Source organism: Bufo bufo, chromosome 8 (assembly GCF_905171765.1).
Source record: "Bufo bufo chromosome 8, aBufBuf1.1, whole genome shotgun sequence".
Taxonomy (NCBI): domain Eukaryota; kingdom Metazoa; phylum Chordata; class Amphibia; order Anura; family Bufonidae; genus Bufo; species Bufo bufo.
In genome coordinates, this window is record NC_053396.1 from 5,560,041 (window position 1) to 5,581,689 (window position 21,649).

General features: G+C 46.7%; 1 protein-coding gene across 1 annotated transcript in view; it reads left to right on the plus strand.

The window, feature by feature from the left end:
* Window positions 1-11,816: 11,816 nt before the first annotated feature.
* Window positions 11,817-21,649, plus strand: part of SETX (senataxin) — a 28,125-nt gene continuing 18,292 nt past the window's right edge. Inside the window, exons 1-4 of the mRNA XM_040405762.1 lie at window positions 11,817-11,955; window positions 14,345-14,528; window positions 14,628-14,829; window positions 19,735-19,844. Of these exons, the coding sequence (XP_040261696.1) occupies window positions 11,939-11,955; window positions 14,345-14,528; window positions 14,628-14,829; window positions 19,735-19,844 (513 nt within the window). The 5' untranslated portion in view covers window positions 11,817-11,938. The remainder of the gene's footprint in view (window positions 11,956-14,344; window positions 14,529-14,627; window positions 14,830-19,734; window positions 19,845-21,649) is intronic.

A 21,649-nucleotide genomic window follows, 5' to 3' on the forward strand; every position in this document is an offset into this window, starting at 1 on the left:
ACAATTAATCAACTGTTGGTGTAACAGAGGAGACACAAATGTCTGGGAGAGTACAAGGTCCATTATATTCTTATCAGTACCGTAAATCTAGTAGCTTGAGAAACGTTTCAACTGGTACCCAAACTTCTGTGTTTTAATTGGTTTATGTGTCAAAAATAATCTCTTCGCTCTGATTTAGGATTCCGTATATTATGTGTATAGAATGTTAGAGAAATTAGACCTAGACAGTTAACCCTTAATAGTGAGGATGCTAGTAGCTTATACAATAGCGCCACCTAGGTATGAATAGCTGAACACGCATTCTAGGTGATACAGTGACATCACAGTCCGACAGTTAGGAAGGAGTGTCTAACTGATACGTTTGTAATCATAAACCACACACACATGAGGGAGAACAACAGGGAGCAACAGAAGACACAGAACCACAGAGAAGCAAAGAAAGGAGCCCCCCCCCCCCCAGGAGAAGATCCCAATGATGAGAACAGACTTCAGAGCTGACTTCCCTTAGGCCTCTTTCACACGGGCGTCGCGTGTGAGGGCCGGATAGGATGCGGGTGATTTGCTGGAAAATCGTGCGATTTTGCCTGCGAGTGGGGTGAGTTTTGTCTGCAATTGCGCTGCGTTCTTCAGTTTTTTCCGCGCGATTGCAATGCATTTTGCACGCGAGTGAGAAAAAACTGAATGTGGTACCCAGACCGAAACCCGGACTTCTTCACTGAAGTTCGGGTTTGGTATTCTGTAGATTTTAGTATTTTCCTTTATAACATGGTTACAAGGGAAAATAATAGCATTCTTAATACAGAATGCTTAGTAAACTAGTGATGGAGGGGTTAAAAAAATAAAATAATAATAATAATTAAACTGATCTCCTCCACTTGTTCGCGCAGCCCGGCTTCTCTTCTGTCTTCTTCTTTGAGGAAAAGGACCTGTCGTGACGTCACTGCGCTCATCACATGGTCCATCACCATGGTGATGGACCATGTGATGAGCGCAGTTACGTCACCAAAGGTCCTTTTCCTCCCAGGTCATCAAAGAAGAAGAAAGAAGACGAGCCGGGCTGCGCGAACAAGTGGATGAGGTGAGTTTAATTATTATTTATTTTTTTTTAACCCCTCCATCCCAAATTTACTTAGCATTCTGTATTCAGAATGCTATTATTTTCCCTTATAACCATGTTATAAGGGAAAATAATAATGATCGGGTCTCCATCCCGATCGTCACCTAGACACCATGCGTGAAAATCGCACCGCATCCGCACTTGCTTGCGGATGCTTGCGATTTTAACGCAGCCCCATTTACTTCTATGGGGCCTGCGTTGCGTGAAAAACGCACAATATAGAGCGTGAAAATCACCGCTCATGTGCACAGCCCCATAGAAATGAATGGGTCCGGATTCAGTGCGGGTGCAATGCGTTCACCTCACGCATCGCACCCGTGCAGAAATCTCGCCCGTGTGAAAGGGGCCTTAGTTTGAGCAGAACAAGGGTTTGTATCTGTCCTTATCATCATTGTGTGTATCTCATAATCGTCGTCGAGATGCTTGTGTTACATTTTTATGTTCGAGAAGTGATATGGAACGCTGCTAGTCGTGTAAGAGCCATCTAGTGGCGAATTTTGGGTACTGCATATTAGGGTTGTTTCAATACCAAAATTTTGATTCGGTTTCGATACCATAAAAAAGTATCGCGATACTCGATACCATTCAATACCACGCGAAAAAAATAAACCACCAAAAAAAGCCGCGTGCATTCCGCATTTTATAAAACGTCCAGCCCATAATAGAACAGTCCGATCCTATTTTTTGGGGGGACAAGGTAACTGAAAAAAATGGCGAATCGTGCAGTTTTTATTTTTCTGTTACAGCGCTCACCGCATAGGACATTTTTTTAATATTTTAAGTTTGGACTTTTCAGACGTGGCGATACGTAATATGTTTATTCATTTATTGTTTAGATATTTTATATGTAAAATTGGGAAAGGGGGTGATTTATACTTAATATTTTGTTTTGTTTTTTTACTTTTTTTTACTTTTTATTTAATAACTATTCCCCCCCTTAGGGGCCAGAACCTGGGATCTTTGAATCCCTTGGCCTATTCACCCTGATAAAGCTCTGTGATGGTCTTGTGCATGAGCCCTTTGTTAGAAAGAGATTGTCACGTACTATACGATGTCTGGTTTTAATTTTTTTGCATTAATCATCGGATAACCCCTTTAAAGGGTTTCAGTCACCTGAAAATTGGGTATTAAGCTGGCTGATGTTAGCGATGTGCTAATGTCAGCTGAACATAACGATATTAGCGCCATCTCACTGCCGGCCGCCGTTATTGAGAAAAAGGAACTTTTAGAATAAGCCTCTTAGCCTCTATGGGCGGCTGCTCCGAGAGGCTCCGTTCTCCCACCTCTGGCCAGATCCTGCTACACTAGATTGACAGGGCCAGGCACCGTTCACCTCCTCCCGCCGGCCCTGTGCGCTGGGAGATCTTGCGACGTTCAGTATTCAGCGCAGGCGCAGTAAGGAAGCTGGCAGCCGGCAATCGCCCTTCACCTGCGCCGTATACTGAACGGGACGGCGCAGGTACGAGATTTACACTGCAGAAAGGGCCGGAGGTAGGAGACCAACGCTGCCTGGCCCTTTAAACCCAAATCTCACCACTCCATCTGCGGTGCTTCTTCGAAGGCGTTCTCACTGCGCGCCCTGCAATGCACTCTGGTCCGCAGCAACCCCGCGGATCACTCTGCTGGTCTCCTTGTGGGAGCACAGAAGGAAAACTGGTGAGAAGTTCACTCTCCGCTGTTTCCAGTAGTCGCTGCAGGTGAATAATGGGACAGTGAGAATAGGCAAAACTGCACTCAATCTGCAAAGTAAAAAAACACAAAATATAGTGCAGATTTCCTACATACAGGGGTCAGGACCCCCCAGCATTACCCCTCTTCCTTCAGCCTGTACAGCCGGCACAATGCAGTCAGACAGGTAACGTTCTCCTGGCAGCAGCAGACGCGTCCATCAGACCACCAGAAAGAGAAGTCAGTCTTATGGAGTCAGCAGAGCATTGGTGCGCTTTATGAACTATGATCCTCAGCACTCGGCGACCCCGCTCTGTAACTTTACGTGGTCGCCACTTTGTTACTGTGGTACCTTTGACTTTACAATAATACCGCTCACAGGTAACGGAGGAACATCTAGGAGGCAAGATATGTCAGGAAGTGGCTAGAGGCTGGATGTTATACACTGTGGTAATGGTAGACTGCATGGCTAGAGGCTGGATGTTATACACTGTGGTAATGGTAGACGGCATGGCTAGAGGCTGGATGTTATACACCTGTGGTAATGGCAGACTGCATGGCTAGAGGCTGGATGTTATACACCTGTGGTAATGGTAGACTGCATGGCTAGAGACTGGATGCTATACACCTGTGGTAATGGTAGACTGCATGGCTAGAGGCTGGATGTTATACTCTGTGGTAATGGTAGACTGCACGGCTAGAGGCTGGATGTTATACACTGTGGTAATGGTAGACGGCATGGCTAGAGGCTGGATGTTATACACCTGTGGTAATGGCAGACTGCATGGCTAGAGGCTGGATGTTATACACCTGTGGTAATGGTAGACTGCATGGCTAGAGGCTGGATGTTATAAACTGTGTTAATGGTAGACTGCATGGCTAGAGGCTGGATGTTATACTCTGTGGTAATGGTAGACTGCACGGCTAGAGGCTGGATGTTATACACTGTGGTAATGGTAGACGGCATGGCTAGAGGCTGGATGTTATACACTGTGGTAATGGTAGACTGCACGGCTAGAGGCTGGATGTTATACACCTGTGGTAATAGTAGACTGCATGGCTAGAGGCTGGATGTTATACACCTGTGGTAATGGTAGACTGCATTGCTAGAGGCTGGATGTTATATATTGTGGTAATGGTAGACTGCATGGCTAGAGGCTGGATGTTTTACACTGTGGTAATGGCAGACTGCATGGCTAGAGGCTGGATGTTATACACCTGTGGTAATGGCAGACTGCATGCCTAGAGGCTGGATGTTATACACTGTGGTAATGATAGACTGCATGGCTAGAGACTGGATTTTATACACCTGTGGTAATGGTAGACTGCATGGCTAGAGGCTGGATGTTATAAACTGTGTTAATGGTAGACTGCACGGCTAGAGGCTGGATGTTATACACTGTGGTAATGGTAGACGGCATGTCTAGAGGCTGGATGTTATACTCTGTGGTAATGGTAGACTGCACGGCTAGAGGCTGGATGTTATACACTGTGGTAATGGTAGACGGCATGTCTAGAGGCTGGATGTTATACACTGTGGTAATGGCAGACAGCATGGCTAGAGGCTGGATATTATACACCTGTGGTAATGGTAGACTGCATTGCTAGAGGCTGGATGTTATATATTGTGGTAATGGTAGACTGCATGGCTAGAGGCTGGATGTTTTACACTGTGGTAATGGCAGACTGCATGGCTAGAGGCTGGATGTTATACACCTGTGGTAATGGCAGACTGCATGCCTAGAGCCTGGATGTTATACACCTGTGGTAATGGTAGACTGCATGGCTAGAGGCTGGATGTTATACACCTGTGGTAATGGTAGACTGCATGGCTAGAGGCTGGATGTTATACACTGTGGTAATGGTAGACTGCATGGCTAGAGGCTGGATGTTATACACCTGTGGTAATGGTAGACTGTATGGCTAGAGGCTGGATGTTATACACCTGTGGTAATGGTAGACTGCATGGCTAGAGGCTGGATGTTATACACTGTGGTAATGGTAAACTGCATGGCTAGAGGCTGGATGTCATACACTGGTAATGGTAGACGGTATGGCTAGAGGCTGGATGTTATACACTGTGGTAATGGTAGACTGCATGGCTAGAGGCTGGATGTTATACACTGTGGTAATGGCAGACTGCATGGCTAGAGGCTGGATGTTATGCACTGTTGTAATGTCAGACTACATGGCTAGAGGCTGGATGCTATGAACTGTGGTAATGGTAGACTGCATGCCTAGAGCCTGGATGTTATACACCTGTGGTAATGGTAGACTGCACGGCTAGAGGCTGGATGTTATACACTGTGGTAATGGTAGACTGCATGGCTAGAGGCTGGATGTTATACACCTGTGGTAATGGTAGACTGCATGGCTAGAGGCTGAATGTTATACACTGTGGTAATGGCAGACTGCATAGCTAGAGGCTGGATGTTATACACTGTGGTAATGATAGACTGCACGGCTAGAGGCTGGATGTTATACACTGTGGTAATGGTAGACTGCATGGCTAGAGGCTGGATGTTATACACCTGTGGTAATGGTAGACTGCATGGCTAGAGGCTGAATGTTATACACTGTGGTAATGGCAGACTGCATGGCTAGAGGCTGGATGTTATACACTGTGGTAATGATAGACTGCATGGCTAGAGGCTGGATGTTATACACTGTGGTAATGGCAGACTGCATGGCTAGAGGCTGGATGTTATACACTGTGGTAATGGCAGACTGCATAGCTAGAGGCTGGATGTTATACACTGTGATAATGATAGACTGCATGGCTGGGGGCTGGATGTTATATACTGTGGTAATGGTAGACTGCATGGCTAGAGGCTGGATGTTATACACTGTGGTAATGGCAGACTGCACGGCTAGAGGCTGGATGTTATACACTGTGGTAATGGTAGACTGCATGGCTAGAGGCTGGATGTTATACACTGTGGTAATGGCAGACTGCACGGCTAGAGGCTGGATGTTATACACTGTGGTAATGGTAGACTGCATGGCTAGAGGCTGGATGTTATACACTGTGGTAATGGCAGACTGCATAGCTAGAGGCTGGATGTTATACACTGTGGTAATGGCAGACTGCATGGCTAGAGGCTGGATGTTATACACTGTGGTAATGGCAGACTGCATGGCTAGAGGCTGGATGTTATTCTTATTAATGACCCTATGGACCCGGGAAGAAATATTTTTGCAATATTAGGTTCATTAGTTCAGGGCTAGATTGTTCCCGTTTGTGGTTTTTATTTAAAACATAACGTTTATTAACTCTATTAAAAGTGTAACAAGTAACCACAAAAAAGGACTATTTAAAAATAAACCATGGCGAGACGCTGTAGCGGGGAATGCTTCCCACTCCTGCCTATACGGCTACTAACCACTCTTGTCCCAGACTAATAAAACATAACTTTTACTTGTTCATGTTAAAAGACTAGTGAAATAATACATTGTGAGCTACCTATAGGGTTAAAAACCCTGTGCCCCCTGAGGCTGGCTGTGTGTGAAGGGTCACTTCGGTGTATGAGTTGGCGGGAGTGCACTGACAGCGCTCAGCCATACACCATCATCCCAGATTCAGACTGTGCCTGATATCTACGCGGCCCCCGTATCTGGGGTCTGAACCCCAAGATTAGATGAGCCTGAAGGCACCATGTGTTGTGGTATCAGGCACACAGATCACTGCAAAGGCTCAGTAGGGGCAGCAGATTAAAAACCTAAATTCCGCCCCCAACATGTTTCGCCAGCTATTCTGGCTTCATCGGGGGTATCGGGCAGACTGGAATCCTAAACGCTGGAGGAGGAATTTGACCTCTCACCTCTCACTTCCTGTGGGGAGAAGCTCCAATCCACAAGATGTTTAACACAATGAGCCCACAAGGCGTGAATGAAGGGTTTTCCTTCACAGCATTCATATAAGGAACAAAAAGAGGTAAAAGATAAAAAGTAAATAAATAATAATGTATATATATATAAATAAAAAAACACAAAAACGATAAATGTAATGAGTAGGCTACATGGCAACAAATATGGAATAATCATGGAATCTCCCCCCTTCTAATACTAGATGAAAGATAACAATACCTCTTTTAGTAATTTAGCTGAAAGGAAAGATGACGGGAGGTCCCAATGGCCTGTGAGTCCACATTATTCCATCCCCGGGGGATGGAAGAACAAACAAGAAAGCATCGATCTGCACACCGAACATTGTACTAAGTCGGGGCGCAGGCGCATGGCGACTCAGTGGACTTAAATGAGTTTGTCAGCAAGCATGCGCAGTTAAGATTGGCTGCGAGGGAAACTGAATCTAAGTCCCAAGACATGCGCAGAACCCCTCATATATACGTCAGATAAAACTAACGTTCCTGCGCATGCGCACACGGGGGATTGCCTGCCAGGGAAATGGAATCTAAGTCCAAAGATATGCGCAGAGCTCCTTGTAGATGTCAGAATAGTATCTAAGTCCTAAGACATGCGCAGAGCTCCTTGTAGATGTCAGAACAGTATCTAAAAGTTTGGGCGCATGCGCATGCCGACTCATTGGATCTAAATGAGTCTAAGTGAGCAATCATGCGCAGTTAAGATTGGCTGCGAGGGAAATAGAGTCTAAGTTCCAAGGACATGCGCAGAGCCCCGCATATATGTCAGATAAAACTAAAGTTCTGGCGCATGCGCATGCACCTCTAAGGGATTGGTTAAACATCCACTAGTTGGAAATGTGGTAGTATCAGACTATTGGCCCTCCAAACGGTACATCACACGAGCGGCGATTACACATTGGCGGATGAGATGGATTTACCCGCCCATAAGACTTAGAAACCTGGCCCTATTTAGCGCTCGTGTTGATAGTAGCTCCATCTCCCCTGAGGACGCCACAGTTGTGGCGAAACATGTCGGGGGAGCTGCGTGTTAGATATTAATTGAATATGTCTGAATACTGGTGCATGTAATAGCGGTGTGCACTGCAGGCAGACAGCACATGCGCAGGACAGGGCAAACGAGCTCATAGGAGACAGTCAGTGAGCAATAAGAACACAAATATCCAGCTCAGTGGTTATAGGGCAAGTCAGCTATAGGCAAGTCTAGGTATTAGGTGATAATTAACCACCTGAGGAAATATAGTACAGATCGTCTTGGCTGCCGCAGTTCTGACCGTGTTCACTCACAGCAGCACTGACCACTTGACGTCAGATAATCTGTATATTGATCTTGTGGTGACATTGTTTATAATCATATTGGAATAACTGACTGCCACTAAATGGTAAACAAGAGGATATGCAAATAATATCCCTAAGGTTATCTCCATATGAGTTATATAATAATTCAGAACAAATAAAAATTAAAGAGTGATAGAAGTATTCCCCGCCACAGCATCTCGCCATGGTTTATTTTTAAATAGTCCTTTTTTGGGTTACTTGTTACACTTTTAATAGAGTTAATAAATGTTATGTTTTAAATAAAGACCACAAACGGGAACAATCTAGCCCTGGGCTGGATGTTATACACTGTGGTAATGGTAGACTGCATGGCTAGAGGCTGGATGTTATACACTGTGGTAATGGTAGACTGCATGGCTAGAGGCTGGATGTTATACACTGTGGTAATGGTAGACTGCATGGCTAGAGGCTGGATGTTATACACTGTGGTAATGGTAGACTGCATGGCTAGAGGCTGGATGTTATACACTGTGGTAATGGTAGACTGCATGGCTAGAGGCTGGATGTTATACACTGTGGTAATGGTAGACTGCGTGGTTAGAGGCTGGATGTTATACACTGTGGTAATGGTAGACTGCGTGGTTAGAGGCTGGATGTTATATACTGTGGTAATGGTAGACTGCACGGCTAGAGGCTGGATGTTATACACTGTGGTAATGGTAGACTGCATGGCTAGAGGCTGGATGTTATACACCTGTAGTAAAGGCAGACTGCATGGCTAGAGGCTGGATGTTATACACTGTGATAATGGTAGACTGCATGGCTAGAGGCTGGATGTTATACACCTGTGGTAATGGCAGACTGCATGGCTAGAGGCTGGATGTTATACACTGTGATAATGGTAGACTGCATGGCTAGAGGCTGGATGTTATACACTGTGGTAATGGTAGACTGCATGGCTAGAGGCTGGATGTTATACACTGTGGTAATGGTAGACTGCGTGGTTAGAGGCTGGATGTTATACACTGTGATAATGGTAGACTGCATGGCTAGAGGCTGGATGTTATACACCTCTGGTAATGGTAGACTGCATGGCTAGAGGCTGGATGTTATACACTGTGGTAATGGCAGACTGCATGGCTAGAGGCTGGATGTTATACACTCTGGTAATGGTAGACTGCATGGTTAGAGGCTGGATGTTATACACTGTGGTAATGGTAGACTGCATGGCTAGAGGCTGGATGTTATACACCTGTGGTAATGGTAGACTTCATGGCTAGAGCCTGGATGTTATACACTGTGGTAATGGTAGACTGCATGGCTAGAGGCTGGATGTTATACAGTGTGATAATGGTAGACTGCATGGCTAGAGGCTGGATGTTATACACTGTGGTAATGGTAGACTGCATGGCTAGAGGCTGGATGTTATATACTGTGGTAATGGTAGGCTGCATGTCTAGAGGCTGGATGTTATACACTGTGATAATGGTAGACTGCATGGCTAGAGGCTGGATGTTATACACTGTGATAATGGTAGACTGCATGGCTAGAGGCTGGATGTTATACACTCTGGTAATGGTAGACTGCATGGTTAGAGGCTGGATGTTATACACTGTGGTAATGGTAGACTGCATGGCTAGAGGCTGGATGTTATACACTGTGGTAATGGTAGACTTCATGGCTAGAGCCTGGATGTTATACACTGTGGTAATGGTAGACTGCATGGCTAGAGGCTGGATGTTATACACTGTGGTAATGGTAGACTGTGAGGCTAGAGGCTGGATGTTATACACTGATAATGGTAGACTGCATGGCTAGAGGCTGGATGTTATACACCTGTGGCAATGGCATACTGCATGGCTAGAGGCGTGATGTCATACACTGTGGTAATGGTAGATTGCATGGCTAGAGGCTGGATGTTATACACCTGTGGTAATGGCAGACTGCATGGCTAGAGGCTGGATGTTATACACCTGTGGTAATGGTAGACTGCATGGCTAGAGGCTGGATGTTATACACTGTGGTAATGGTAGACTGCGTGGCTAGAGGCTGGATGTTATACACTGTGGTAATGGTAGACTGCATGGCTAGAGGCTGGATGTTATACACTGTGGTAATGGTATACTGCATGGCTAGAGGCTGGATGTTATACACTGTGGTAATGGTAGACTGCATGGCTAGAGGCTGGATGTTATACACCTGTGGTAATGATAGACTGCATGGCTAGAGGCTGGATGTTATACACTGTGGTAATGGTAGACTGCATGGCTAGAGGCTGGATGTTATACGCTGTGGTAATGGTAGACTGCATGGCTAGAGGCTGGATGTTATATACTGTGGTAATGGTAGACTGCATGGCTAGAGGCTGGATGTTATACACCTGTGGTAATGGTAGGCTGCATGGCTAGGGGCTGGATGACATACCTAAAGTTAATTATTAAGCTGTGGGCCGATACTTTTCTCCATATAGTGTATCTTGGGTATTGGGAGTCAACAATTTCACCACTAAACTATGTTCCATGTGATTTTTGTTACATTTCTTCTTTGTCTTCTGCCTCAGTAAGTTCTCTATATGGTGCTTCATCTCCATGGAGGCCAACTGAGGAGGACGCATTAATCACTGCAATATCATGAGCCTCCTGGTGAGGTCCATCCCTTTTTTTCTTCTCCTTGGCAGGTTCCTTCGTCTGCCCCGCTCTTTCATCCACCTACCAGAGGGTCTCACACCGATCTGGACAATTTCTTTGGAAACGTCTTCCTGGAGACCTCCACCACTCATCCACTTTTTATTTTCAATGTTTTCAGCTTGGTTATCAGTAGTCTAAGATTTCTCAACTAAACTATCATCTAAAAGTCGTTCCCTGTAAGCTGTCTTCACTTTCTTCTCCCTTGACGTAGCTTCTAGATCAGTAAGTTCGCCATATGGAGCGTCTAAAGAGAAACTTTCATCTCCATGGAGTCTTGGTTTTATCAGATTTTTTTTAGTGTTCATGATGCTCTCAATGGAAAAAAATGAAGGAGCGCCATCTGATGTGTTGTCACCAGCCTCCTAGCGGGATTCTTCTTTTCTTCATCTTTGTATAAATTCCTTCATGTTCTTGGTCCATCTGTTCTTCCATATAGACATCTCCTGAATAGAAGTTCTTTTCTGGATCAATACTGAGGCAAAGAATAAAAACTTTTGAGAAAGGTTCAACACCCCCAAAAACTTTGTAAAACTGGATGTCAACCCTTGAGGTAGTTACAGACAAGAGCCATATTGGTTGTCACCCAGCCAGAAAAGGACCACCCAAAGGTCCATCCAGTTGGTCAACAGGTTAAGTGAAATTCTGTGTCCTACTAACTCATCTTTCTTCTCTTGGGAGGAAGATTCAGTCTCCTGGGTCTTCCTGCTTCTTTAACATCTCTTCCGGGTTCCTGCAGCCCATGAGCGTGACATTAAGATATTTGTCATCTTTCATGTTACCCTGGTGAGGATCTAAGGACCAGTTCATGAAGTTCATGATTGGAAGTCTCTGTGTCAACGGTCCCGCCCCGGTGTAAACCTTTTTTACCCAGGCTCCTGGACATTTTATGATGATCCAAAAGATACAATGAAGCACCTAGTATAGATGCAGAGAAATAGAAGACCTTGAGCCGCCCTGAGTCCCTATATGTGCCTAGTAAGCCCTCCACGGGGATCCCTGCATAACTCCTATAAGGTACATCACAGCCACAGAAGAGGGGGCGCTGGAACCGGTATCGTGGCCCTATAAAAAGGGGTCTCAATTGTCGGAGAACCTCCCCCTTCCTTAATAAACCCTTAGGCTAGGAACACACCGCAACCTCTGGCAACGCAACAAAATATTGTCACGACAGTTAATGTGATGGCACTAAAATCCGTCAGGTTTGGATCACTCCCGACTACCGCGACAACCTGTGGGCACCACACGACCACATCTACTGTCAGTGTTGTGCCGCCACAAAACTAAAAGCCCTGCCTCAAAACCGTAAGATGACGAGCCAGACCAGGTGTGTATTGTAAGGTCCTGCAGCAGCGGAGATGTGTGTTAGGAGGTTCTGCAGCAGCGGAGATGTGTGTTAGGAGGTTCTGCAGCAGCTGAGATGTGTATTAGGAGGTTCTGCAGCAGCTGAGATGTGTATTAGGAGGCTCTGCAGCAGAGGAGATGTGTATTAGGAGGTTCTGCAGCAGCGGAGATGTGTATTAGGAGGTTCTGCAGCAGCTGAGATGTGTATTAGGAGGCTCTGCAGCAGCTGAGATGTGTATTAGGAGGCTCTGCAGCAGCGGAGATGTGTATTATGAGGTTCTGCAGTAGCTGAGGTGTGTATTAGGAGGTTCTGCAGCAGCGGAGGTGTGTATTAGGAGGTTCTGCAGCAGCTGAGATGTGTATTAGGAGGCTCTGCAGCAGCGGAGATGTGTATTAGGAGGTTCTGCAGCAGCGGAGATGTGTATTAGGAGGTTCTGCAGCAGCTGAGATGTGTATTAGGAGGTTCTGTAGCAGCTGAGGTGTGTATTAGGAGGTTCTGCAGCAGCTGAGATGTGTATTGGGAGGTTCTGCAGCAGCTGAGGTGTGTATTAGGAGGTTCTGCAGCAGCTGAGATGTGTATTAGGAGGTTCTGCAGCAGCGGAGATGTGTATTAGGAGGTTCTGCAGCAGCTGAGATGTGTATTGGGAGGTTCTGCAGCAGCGGAGATGTGTATTAGGAGGTTCTGCAGCAGCTGAGATGTGTATTAGGAGGTTCTGCAGCAGCTGAGATGTGTATTGGGAGGTTCTGCAGCAGCGGAGATGTGTATTATGAGGTTCTGCAGTAGCTGAGGTGTGTATTAGGAGGTTCTGCAGCAGCGGAGGTGTGTATTAGGAGGTTCTGCAGCAGCTGAGATGTGTATTAGGAGGTTCTGCAGCAGCTGAGATGTGTATTGGGAGGTTCTGCAGCAGCGGAGATGTGTGTTAGGAGGTTCTGCAGCAGCTGAGATGTGTATTGGGAGGTTCTGCAGCAGCTGAGGTGTGTATTAGGAGGTTCTGCAGCAGCTGAGATGTGTATTAGGAGGTTCTGCAGCAGCGGAGATGTGTATTAGGAGGTTCTGCAGCAGCGGAGATGTGTATTAGGAGGTTCTGCAGCAGCTGAGATGTGTATTGGGAGGTTCTGCAGCAGCTGAGATGTGTATTAGGAGGTTCTGCAGCAGCTGAGATGTGTATTGGGAGGTTCTGCAGCAGCGGAGATGTGTATTATGAGGTTCTGCAGTAGCTGAGGTGTGTATTGGGAGGTTCTGCAGCAGCGGAGATGTGTATTATGAGGTTCTGCAGCAGCTGAGGTGTGTATTAGGAGGTTCTGCAGCAGCTGAGGTGTGTATTAGGAGGTTCTGCAGCAGCTGAGATGTGTATTAGGAGGTTCTGCAGCAGCTGCGATGTGTATTAGGAGGTTCTGCAGCAGCTGAGATGTGTATTGGGAGGTTCTGCAGCAGCTGAGGTGTGTATTAGGAGGTTCTGTAGCAGCTGAGGTGTATTAGGAGGTTCTGCAGCAGCTGCGGTCTCTTATGAGGTTCTGCAGCAGCTGAGGTGTGTCTTATGAGGTTCTGCAGCAGCTGCAGTGTCTTATGAGGTTCTGCAGCAGCTGCAGTGTCTTATGAGGTTCTGCAGCAGCTGCGGTTTGTATTAGGAGGTTCTTCTATGTGTTTTCCGCCTCTAGCCGGGGCCGCTGCGCTGTAATACGGTAATACCCTTATAATCCGCCTCCGCTGTGACCTCATTGGGCGGAGAACACTGAGGGGGACGTAAAAGGGGCGGAGAGACGTCACATCCGGGGCGGCGGGAGGAGGAGCTTGTCTGGCGGGCGCCCTGTGTTTGTGTATCGGTCGTAACGCGAGGCCGGGGACTGAGCGCGGCCTGGGGCCTGGTAGAGGAGCGCGGCCGGGGCCATGGCGGAGGAGGGCTGACAGGAGGACCGCAGGGAAGCAGGTGAGGAGGGCTCATTGTCGTCACGTGGTATAAGGACTGCTTGTGGAGGGCTGTCAGCTTTGTCAGTAAAGTTTATTGAAACTTTAAGGTGCGATTCTGGCATCTAAAGCAGCAGTCTGAATGGTGACTACTTCCAGGTCCGGATAGAGGGAATCCCAGTGGATTCCGCCAGCTGTGGCGTTTATGGCAGAGTTTCCGCTTTGATGGCGAGCTGTATGGCCGTCCGCTGCTGCGCTCCGGGTCATACAGTCACCATGGCGCGGGGGCGTTCCTCTGCAGGTCGCCCCGTTGTAGCGCAGTCCCGGAGCTTACTGGTGGAAAAATTTCGGATTGGACACCAGGGATCTGTAACGCAGCACAAAATGATCGTTATGGGTTTAATATATAGATTATTATTAACAATAACAACATTTTTTATCTTTCTTTAATGCCCGACACCTGTAGGACAATGAGCACGTGCCGCTGGTGCACGCCGGGCGCTCCTGTCTCCGCGGAGCTGCTGAACAGTTACGCCGCCAGGAAGCTACAAAGCGATGACCTCATCGGAGCCAACGATGACCTCTCCTACTGCATGGAGTGCGTGGCGGAGTACCACCGGGTCCGGGAGCAGGCCCCGCACCTGCACAAGGTACCGAGAAGAGCATCCAAAATCCTCCCCTTACTGTTCTAATATTTCATGTCAATCACAGATTTTTATTTTATTTTTTTATCCCCCCTTCCCCCCCAGGCTCTGTGGAAGATGGAAACTGCGCGCATCACCGCGCATTTGGAGAAGTCTCTGCGGGAAGAGATAGAGGACGACGAGGTGTTGTTGGTGGAAGAAGATGGAGAGAAGCAGCTGTTTGGTTACGCCGGCCTCGAGAGTAACGTGCGGGTCCCTCTCCTCGAGATCCTCAAGTATCCGTACTTGTTGCTGGACAGACGCGTCTGTAAGTACACACCGAGAACGCGAATTCTGCAGGCCCGGATTATAGCTGGATGGACGACACAGGAAACCGCCTGTACGATAAGACCCCCTCCTCCCTTCTAGTGATCGAAACGTATTCTAATGGGAACCTTTGCCCAAAGAGCAGGCACTGCGGAGGAGACCTGCATCGAGGTAGACATGGCTGCTGGTGCCAAGAATAGTGTTTTTTTTATTTTTTATTTTCCTCTTTTTCGCGTCTTAAGAAGCCTAGTCTGGAGCTGGGACGTCGCACCGTGGACCCAAAGTTGATCCTTTTAATGTAATCCGTGGGGTCTTCAACTTCTGCCGGAACGTAGGGACGAGGCACAGGGCCGGCCCCTCACTATGTTTGTATGATGCCCATGTCTTGCGTGCTGCACCGTGATGGACACGATGTATCTAGAAATGACTGCGCAGGTTGAAACTTCGGCGTAATGGGGCGAAAGGAGCTTTTTCTAGAGAGCCAATGGTTTTCGCAGATCTGGTCACCGTTCGTTTCGGTCCCTGTTCGCTATGGGGCTGCGCGTCTAAACTTCTATCTCGAGCAAACCATTCAGTGGCAGAAAACCCATTCAGATGTCGTCACTGGACAGGTTCGAGCCCAGGATCCCAGTTCTGGAAGGCAGTGACCACTAACCTCTGTGCTACCTTCATCGTCAGAGAGGGCGGTGCCTGGTTCAACAACGACTTGGTGCTTCTCCGCACAAGCGTGACTGCCCGAGGTTGGGCCTCCTGGGTTTTCCAGTTTTTGGCATCACTTAATTTTGGTAGCAGTTTTGTAAGACTCTTAGGTCTATCCTTGAATGGCGCTTGCGTGTCGTCCTGTGCCGTGGAATGTGTCTGTAACGGATTTACAGTTTCCCAGAAAAAGAGACATAGGCGTCGATGGTTTCTGAGCCACGTGCCGAGACTCGGGGGTACGTAAGGCTTACTTTTAACCTCTGTCATTGAATATTTATTCTTCGCTGTGGAGGACTACGTTAAGGACGGATTAGGTTGGGTCCTTCTCAGTGGCTTCAGGGTTATACACAGACATCTGATGGATTGAGACTTGCTGCACAAGAGCTCTGTAGACAGCCCCCGGCTAGGAGAAGACACAATTAGCTAGTGCTTGGTACAGAATTTGGTGGTCCGGACCACACAGAACAAGGGCCAGTGGTTGATATGGCTGGCTGCTCATTCAGATAAATGGCATCCATGAAGTATATGGGCGGCTGTAGTCCAGTGGAGTAGGAGGCCCTTCTTGTCAGCAGCTGTCTACTCTGGCTTATGAAGGGGGCTGCTTGAGTAAGGCCATATGGACAGAGGTGGTCTTGGTGGGACAACTCCTCAGTATCTGGTATGACCATTTGCCTCACGCAGTGCAACCCATCTCCGTGGCTTAGAGTTGATCAGGTTGCTGATTGTGGCCTGTGGAATGTTGGTCCACTCCTCTTCTGTGTGAAGTTGCAGAATATTGGCAGGAACTGGAACACGCTGTCGTATACGCCGATCCAGAGCGTCCCAAACATGCTCAATGGGCAACATGTCCGGTGAGTATGCTGGCCATGCAAGAACTGGGATGTTTTCAGCTTCCAAGAATTTGTGTACAGATCCCTGCAATATGGGGCTGAGCATTATCATGCTGCAACATGAGGTGATGGTCGTGGATGGACGGCACAACAATGGACCTCAGGATCTGGTCACGGGATCTGTGCATTCAGAATGCCATCAATAAAGTCCACCTGTGTTCGTTGTCCATAACATACGCCTGCCCATACCATAACCCCACCATGGGCCACTCGATCAGCAAAACACTCACCCACACGACGCCACACACGCCGTCTGCCCTGAACAGTGAAAACCGGGACTCATCCGTGAACAGAACGCCTCTCCAACGTGCCAGACTCCACCGAATGGGAGCATTTGCCCACTCAAGTCGGTTACGACGATTAACTGCAGTCAGGTCCAGACCCCGGTGAGGACGACGAGCATGCAGATGAGCCTCCCTGAGACGGTTTCTGACAGAAATTCTTTGGTTATGCAAACCGACTGTTGCTGCAGCCGTCCGGGCGGCTGGTCTCAGACGATCATGGAGGTGAACATGCTGGATGTGGAGGTCCTGGGCTGGGGTGGTTACACGTGGTCTGCGGTTGTGAGGCCGGTTGGATGTACTGCCAAATTCTCTGAAACGCCTTTGGAGATGGCTTATGGTAGAGAAATGAACATTCCTGCAGTCAGCATGCCAATTGCACGCTCCCTCAACCATTGCGACATCTGTGGCATTGTGCTGTGTGATCAAACTGCCCATTTCAGAGTGGCCTTTTATTGTGGGCCGTCTAAGGCACACGTGTGCAATATTCCTGCTGTCTAATCAGCACCTTGATCTGCCACACCTGTGAGGCGGGATGGATCATCTTGGCAAAGGAGAAGAGCTCACTAACACAGATCTAGACAGATTTGTGAACAATATTGGAGAGTAACGGGTCTTCTGTGTCTGTAGAAAAGGATCTGCAAGATGTTGGAGCTTGGTTTCATTTGGAACAGCTCCTACAAAGCCGTTTTAAAGGGATTTGCACTTGCAGATAGCGCAGTGCTGGAGACAGAAAAGATGTGTTAACGACGGTCCAATGCACCTAGAGACTTTTCTGCCTGGGCTGGATTGTTTTGGATGGATTCCTTTTGAGGTGTATGGGCATCTCCAGTCAGTTGGCACCAGAAGCGGTGTGATCGGTTCCAAGAATGGACAACATATGGTTGAGCCCTTGGTAAAAGCTGTCTCCCCTGGTAGTCTTGGCACGATGGCTTGTCTACAGTTTAATTGGAGGACTAGTAAAAGTTCATCTGGTTTTGGTATTGCTGCGGACATGGACCATTTGTCTAGACCAGGCATGCTCAACCTGCGGCCCTCCAGCTGTTGCAAAACTACAACTCCCAGCAGTTTGCCGAACCTGAAGGATATGATCCAATTGAGAATTCAGATTTGTGTTGATGGGGAAATCCAGGTATTGAGGTGTGTGTGTGATGGTTTTTAAGCTGTCGGGGTTGCACTTGGACCAGTAGGAGGTGGGCATATCAACCAGAAGGTCTTTTGGATTTTGATAAAGGTTAAACATTGAAGAATCCCAAAATATAGACTGATGGTCGGCTAGGAAGAGAGTTTGGAATCTGTTTCCTGGGAGTTGTCCCTCGTATGGTGGTAAAGCGTAGGAGAATGTGGTGAAGAAACTGGTGAAATGATCTGATAAACCCAAGAAGAAATGGAGAAGATTAAAGTGAGATGAGGTTGAATGAAAGACTATTGGATCTACGATCGGGAATAATAATGGATTTCTTTCTGGACTTTGTTTTGACTAAAGTTGGTTATAAATGTTACACCCCCCCATCCCCCAATGCCCTCTAGATTATACTTGCCCCGCTCCCCAGCAACCATGCCGCTCCTGATCCTCGGACGGCCGCCGATGCATCTTCCTGTTGCACGAATCAAAACATCTGTCTGGGAAGGGATAGGTGAGCGGGCAGCCAATAGCAGGCTGCGACAGGGACAAGCATCGCAGGTGATGCTAGGGAGGCTCGTCCCAGTCTCGGCCTGCTATTGGCTGCTCCCATCGCCGGATGATCCGCGCGACGGAAAGATGCAGTGGTGGCCGTGCGGAGATCAGGAGTGACGTGGGTGCCAGAGAGCAGGGTCAGTGTAATCTATATGTGCCTGGGCATTTGGAGGGGGCATCGTTATAGGGGTTAAAAGGAGCCTGTCAGCAGTTTTCAGCATTCTTAAGGACAAACTTAGCTTTTGGGGAGTTTTTATTATCAGGAGTAGTTAGAATGTGAACTCTTATTCTGCTGGATTTTGTTTAAGTGCCGAGCTTCAATATGAGGAGCTCTCTGGGTTGAGCTACTTTGTAACAAGCAGACGGCTGCAGCTGTGACTGAGCAGATGGGCCCCGGGGAAGTTGCTCAATGGAAAGACCGGTATGCGTTTCACAGTGAAGCTCCGCCTCCTGGGCACTTAAGGAGCAGAATAAAAGTTCATATTGTCCCTACTCCTGGTAATGAGAACTTCACAGAATGTTTTGTCCTATTGTCTTACCAGCCTCTACCTAGTGCGGTCTGTATCTTGGCATGGACAAATCTGCTGACGGATTCCCTTTTAAAGTCTTGATCTTTGCCAAGTATCTGGATTTATTTTTATTTTTTTTAAGACCCTCACTTCCAAGGAAGACATCCAATGACCCATCGGAAGATCGATCGTCCTGTTTGTGTCTTGGTTGTTCGGCATCTGTTTTTGGACCAGTATTGTTTGTGTGAACGGATTTTATTCTGATGGGACATGGGTTGGAAGACTGGTCCTCCATGAGCGGGCAGATTTACCCTAATGTCGACTGCCTTATTAAAGGTGTTATCCGAAAAGCCAGTGATCCTGAAAGTGGCCACCGCGCGAGATTGCGGCCTATCTGGTATAACCCCTTTAAGACCAATGCTGAAGAACCATGATGGTGTGTCTCAGGACATGTTGGAGTCCTATCTGGACCCCTCTTTCCACATATCCTACAGTTTATGGACGTCACAGAATGGTGTCCTCTGTTCGGAGACCCGCTCTATGGGGCTGAGGGGAGATCCGGTGCTAGTTTAGTGGGGATTGAAGGTATATATTGTTCTAGACCCAGTCACATCCAAAGCAACCAGTTGCTTCTAGAAATCTGAAAGCTCGGGTCACCCAAGAGCCCACAATGCACTGCTTTTTGGTAACCGAAAACTAATGTTCAGTGCAGCTTTGGATGTGACTGGAGATCTGTCCAGTTTTTTTGTTGAGATAATAAAGATGGCGGCTGTAGAAGTGGCACATGTATGAGATGTCGCCTGCAGGGGCACGCCCTCTATATGATACAAGTTCTCTGTTATTTATCAGGTGAGCTCTGCGTTGACGCCTTGTGCAAGATGGAGACTGTGAACAACCCTTTCCAAGTTTACGAGAAAGTGCCAGGGATCTACCTCCTCCTTGTACACCCCAATGAGAGCGTGAGTGCATCACTGTCTTCTGTCTCTGCCCATCTTTATCCCCTCCTGCCCTCTGTGTTACTCCTCCATTCATACCAGTCATCTCTTCCTCCCATCCATCCCTACCTTCATCTCCTCCGTCTATGTATCCTTGCCTTTTTTTTCTCCTCCCTCCTGTTATCTCCATTCATCTGTCCATCCCTGCCCTCTCCTCCCTCCTATAATCTCCATGCATCCTTCGCTTCTCCATCCGTCCATTCCTACTTGATCTCTACTTTAATCTCCTCCATCCCTACGTTATCCATCCATATCGATCTGCTCCATCCATCCATATCTATCTTCTTTTCTCTATCCTTCCCTCCCTTCTCTTCCCGGCTTTCTCCTACCAGGCCTCTTCTCCCACTGATGGATGGCACGCTAGGATCTGGTGTTGCAAGGATTAAAAATAGCTCAATAATTTATTAGTACAAAAAAATTACATAAAAAAAGAAAATTGTTTAAAAATTATCAATTATAAGATAAATTCTATCCCACAATAAATACTAGTAAAGACTCCTATGTGGATATTAATATTGTGAAGAATAGCGTTACTAGAACCACAGTGTTGGTAATACTAATAGACGGTACTGGTGTGAACCGCAATCTCTGCACCTCTTCTATTCATTCACAAAGATGGCAGTAAACATAGCAATACACATGGCCGCCTCTAGATGGCAATACACATGGCAATAAGCATAGCCGCCTCTAGATGGCAGCAGTACACTATAATAATAATAATGATTCCATGGGTATAACACAAATCAATTCTCTAAAATTGGTCCGAACAAAGAGAATGTAAATAACTATGTATATTTATAATAAAAGTAGAAAAAATGAAGTAAAAAAATTGAAAATGTGTGAAGAAATGTCTCTATTCAATCCTCCTCAAGAGCGCAGTCACTGTATATAAATTAAATTGATGAATTAATATTTAAGTTCATATATGTAAATATCCTATTCAATTAATATTACTCATGCGAGCTGTCGGCTTTATCCTGTGTTCGATCCTCAATTAGAGTCGCTCCTTTAGTATATCATTTCCAAGAACTCCTCCATAACTGAATAGGATATTTACATATATGAATTTATCAATTTAATTTATATACAGTGACTGCGCTCTTGAGGAGGATTGAATATAGACATTTCTTCACACATTTTCCATTTTATCAATTTTTATTTTTATCTATTATATTTTATTCTACTTTTATTAGAGATATATCTATTTATTCTCTTGGTTTGGACCAATTTTAGAGAATTGATTGATTTGTGTTATACCCATCTAATTATCTGCTGCCATCTAGAGGCGGCTGTGTGTATTGCTATGTTTACTGCCCTCTAGAGGCGGCTATGTGTACTGCCCTCTAGAGGCGGCTGTGTGTATTGCTATGTGTACTGCCCTCTAGAGGCGGCTATGTGTATTGCTATGTTTACTGCCATCTAGAGGCGGCTGTGTGTATTGCTATGTTTACTGCCCTCTAGAGGCGGCTATGTGTACTGCCCTCTAGAGGCGGCTGTGTGTATTGCTATGTGTACTGCCCTCTAGAGGCGGCTATGTGTATTGCTATGTTTACTGCCATCTAGAGGCGGCTGTGTGTATTGCTATGTTTACTGCCATCTTTGTGAATAGAAGAGGTGCAGAGATTGCTGTTCACACCAGTACCGTCTATTCACAATATTAATGTCCACGTAGGAGTCTATACTTGTATTATTTATTGTGGGATAGAATTTTATTTTATAATTGATAACAATTTTTAACAAGTTTCTCTTTTTATGTAATTTTCTGTATT